General features: G+C 36.4%; 1 protein-coding gene across 1 annotated transcript; it reads left to right on the top strand.

Annotated features, from left to right (window-relative positions):
* The first annotated feature begins 238 nt into the window (after positions 1-238).
* LOC143612631 (lysine histidine transporter-like 8) lies at positions 239-2,346 on the top strand. Its single transcript, XM_077086568.1, has 4 exons — positions 239-504; positions 690-823; positions 906-1,474; positions 1,858-2,346. The coding sequence occupies exons 1-4, from the start codon at positions 272-274 to the stop codon at positions 2,344-2,346; spliced, it is 1,425 nt and encodes a 474-aa protein (XP_076942683.1). The 5' UTR covers positions 239-271.
* The last annotated feature ends 1,850 nt before the right edge of the window (positions 2,347-4,196 follow it).

The raw sequence follows: 4,196 nt of genomic DNA, 5'->3' as shown, positions 1-4,196 counted from the left end.
AATAGTTGACATATATAGAAAGTTCGTTAGTTATGATGTGTGAATCGTAAGCTCACGCGTATGCATGCTTACGTCACCTTGTTCCACTAATATATGCGATGTATATATAGTCTCCATTTGCTTTCATGCTTCGTTCATCAAAATAATTCTTCTTCATCTCTCTCCCTCTCCCTCTCTCAACACACACACAAGGTGTAATTAAGGACGCATGGCTGAGATGTTGGATGAATGTAAGCAAGGAGAAGTTGGTTTAGATAGCAGGATTCATATTATGAACGATGATGGTGCAATCACAAGCAAACACATGCAGGATGAGTATAATTTGCAGTTAGAGGTATCTGATTCCAAAGAAGACCGGAATGAGACTTATCAACCACAAGAGGATTGGCTTCCCATCACCCAATCAAGAAGAGGGAATTCGTGGACTGCCACCTTCCACTTGCTTTCCTCTGGAATCGGAATCCAAACACTCTCACTCCCTCTCGCCTTCGTATACCTAGGCTGGTAATTAAGTATTATTTTGCCGTGTACCTTATCATCCCCATAAAATGTATTATTATTATTATTATTATTATTATTATTATTATTATTATTATTATTATTATTATTATTATTATTATTATTATTATTGTTACACTCGTTATCGTTTTACATGGTAAACTCTTAACTAATATAATTTTTCCTTACAGGTTTTGGGGGATTATGTGTTTGATTGGGGCATTTGTATGGCAACTCTACACCATTGGATTGCTAGTGAGTCTTCACGAATCTGTCCCTGGGACTCGTCTCAGTAGATACCTTCAGCTTTCCATGGCTGCTTTTGGTATGTACATAAAGCATTAAAGCGCCCTCTTTATACATAAAGTTTTTGACATGAGTGTCCACTTTTTGAATGACTTTTGTAGGTGTAAAGTTAGGGAAAGTACTAGCCATTTTCCCAGTGATGTATCTTTCCGGAGGCACATGCGTGATGTTCATAATCACAGGCGGTGGAACGATGAAGCAATTCTATCAACTCTTGTGTGGGGATTGCTCTTCCAAACACCCTTTGACCACAACCGAATGGTTCTTGGTTTTCGTTTGTGTTGCAATTCTTGTGTCTCTGTTCTGCCCAAACTTGCATTCGGTATCTTTGGTTTCGTTTCTTGGAGCAATCATGGCTGTCGGATACTGTACGATTTTATGGGTCGTGTTTGTTGCTAAAGGAAAGGTTGATGATGGCTTTGTTTATGATCAATCAGAAGCTGTCACGACCGAATCTGGTCGAGTTCGGAGTATCTTTAATGCACTTGGGATCATTGCAGTCGCCTTTAGAGGACATAATGTTGTATTAGAGATACAAGGTACAATGCCATCAACCCCAAATCGCACATCATCGAAGTTCATGTTGAAAGCAGTGGTAGCATCATATCTCATTATTGCAATGTGTTTCTTCCCCCTTGCAATTGTTGGATATTGGGCATTTGGAAACAAGGTTAGCAAAACTAAAACTTTTAGATTATGTTGTGGAAGTAGGTTATTTAGAAACTAGAACTCCTAGATGCTTTTATTTTGGGGTAACTTCTTGTATAACTTAATTGTAGTTCTTGATAGTTCGCTACCTTATAAGCGATTTCGATAAAGTTTTCTCTTTTTATATCAAACTTAACGAGTTTTCCTCAAACTTTATGAAGCACGCTGGCCACCTAAACAAAATTACCAAGTTCGCTTACAGGTAGTGTAGTGTATAAAGTGCAGATTCCCCATAAAAACACCTAGAAGTGCCAATGATGTTCCTAAATCACCTTTCAATTTATAAAATTGAAAATATTCATTAATAACCTTCATGTTTAAATTCAATTACTTTAATGGTTGCAGGTTCCAGCCAACGGAGGAATGCTATCAGCGATCTCAACCACCCTTAACTACCACACGTCAAAATCGGTGCTAGGTCTCATATACATGCAAATTATCATAAGTTGTGTCACTGCTTTCCAAATATACAGCATGGTGGTTTATGACAACTTGGAGCGTGCATACACAACCAAAGCAAGACATGAATGCTCAAAATTTATCCGTGCTGGCATCAGAATTTTCTTTGGAGGTTTGACTTTCTTTATATCAGTAGCGTTCCCATTTCTTCCAAGCTTGGCACTAATCACTGGTGGGATTTCCCTGCATTTGACGTTCGGCTACCCGTCTCTCATGTGGATTGCAATCAAGAGACCACCAATGAAATCCTTAAGGTGGTGGTTTAACCTTACACTTGGTTGTTTAGGCACAGCACTAAGTGTTTTGATAGTTGTTGGGGCGATATGGAACTTGGTTTGTAGAGGTTTAGACGCCAACTTCTTCCATCCACATTGAAATAGGTCAAGTTCAACTCAACATCGGAACGAGTATTAATGAATTTAGCTAGGTTAAACAAGGATTAATACTTATATAAAACGTATTAAGTTTCATGGTGTGAGTTACTCCATCTTAGTTGACAACTAAGATACAAGCTATACCCAAGATTAATTGAACATATAATTAAAGATATAATTGATCGGCTGCTCTTTTTAAAATTTTATGAATCTCAAGATATTAGAACTATGATGTTCTATTTTCTTTTATTTCAAGAAATAATGTCCCAATGAGATCCCTTTAAGTTTTAAGAACTTGAAAGAACTCAATGTAACAATTCTTTTTTTCAAATTTTTTTACACATGCGTAATATATGTAGATTAGATATACGTAAAAAAATTACAGAATTTTTTACGCACCGAGTCGATTTTTTACACGTGTGTAACGGACGTAAAAGATTGTGTAATCACTTACATCTTTATTCTCTCTCTTACTTTGATTTTTTAGCCAGATTTAATCTCAACCACATATTCCAATCCATTTAATTAAATGTGTGGCCAAGAATTGAGTTCTTAAGTTCTTACAACTCAACATGGTTCTCAAAATATCCCTCCCATATATATATATAAAAGATATAATACAATAATCATTTATCGTACATTACGTACGTGACACTTCACTGTTGATTTTCAGAAACCCAAAATTACAATTACACTAATCTATTTGTCCATCTCCCTCAATCCGTCTCCACCACCCCTCACCGACATCAGCACACCTCCTTCACTTTCGGCATCAACACTCTTCGTCACCATCATCGCCGTCGACAACGAACTCATCGGAAAAACGCAAATCACAGGTTTGTTTAGTTGAAATGAAATTGAAATTGAAGCCAATTGATCGGTTAGTCTTTGAAATCGATTCAATTAATCATCAATTTGAAGCTTCAATCGATCAATTTTGAGTTCCGGATAATGGGTTTTTGACATTGAACGTTTAAGATTGAAACGTATTAGCAGAATGTATTAGCAGAACGTATTAGTTGAACGTATGTCACGTACGTTAAGCGATTATTATACGTTAATCATCAATTTGAAGCTTCAATCGATCAATTTTGAGTTCTGGATAATGGGTTTTTGACATTGAACGTTTAAGATTGAAACGTATTAGCAGAACGTATTAGTTGAACGTATGTCACGTACGTTAAGCGATTATTATACGTTAACATTCCCCTATATATATATATATATATATATTAAAAACCATGTAGGTCCCGAAACCGGATCCGACAACGAAAGAATTTTGTTCTTGATAACTTTTGAGACGGGTGCGGTAAATCAAACGATCAAACAAAAATATAAAGATAATAATTATAGTGAACGACTCCATAATTGATTAAAAGATTAATAATATTAAGAACAAACCGACCCCACCCAAGGTGAGCTCCCCTTAGGTGAATGATTTACACCTTAAAAACACACACATGACTACAAGTTCTATTTATAGCCAAAAACACAAATAATCTAGAAGATCTCCTCCCCGTTGTAGCTAAACTCGTGCACTGAAGCTCTAGTCTTGTATCCGGATTTCTCGACCACATTAATTATTAACTTTACCCTAAATATATAACGGGTTTCGTACTTTGGTATCGCAAGTCACATTTTTTGGCCTTACAATCACCCCCTTGACTTATAATATCAAAACATTGTCAAACCGTGTCTCGCATTTTCGCAACTCAACCTGATAAACCGGAGCTTCTTCAATAACCCCCTCAAGGTATGATCTACCTAATTAATACATGAAGGAGTTCTCGATTCTTTATTCATCTCGGATATTTAAGCATTATAGGTTAAGACGAGCTTGACGAAATACTG

Source organism: Bidens hawaiensis, unplaced genomic scaffold (assembly GCF_021521415.1).
Source record: "Bidens hawaiensis isolate Kalapana, Puna unplaced genomic scaffold, B.hawaiensis_p1.1 tig00035085_1, whole genome shotgun sequence".
Classification (NCBI taxonomy): domain Eukaryota; kingdom Viridiplantae; phylum Streptophyta; class Magnoliopsida; order Asterales; family Asteraceae; genus Bidens; species Bidens hawaiensis.
This window is presented reverse-complemented; position numbering and strand designations above follow the sequence as displayed.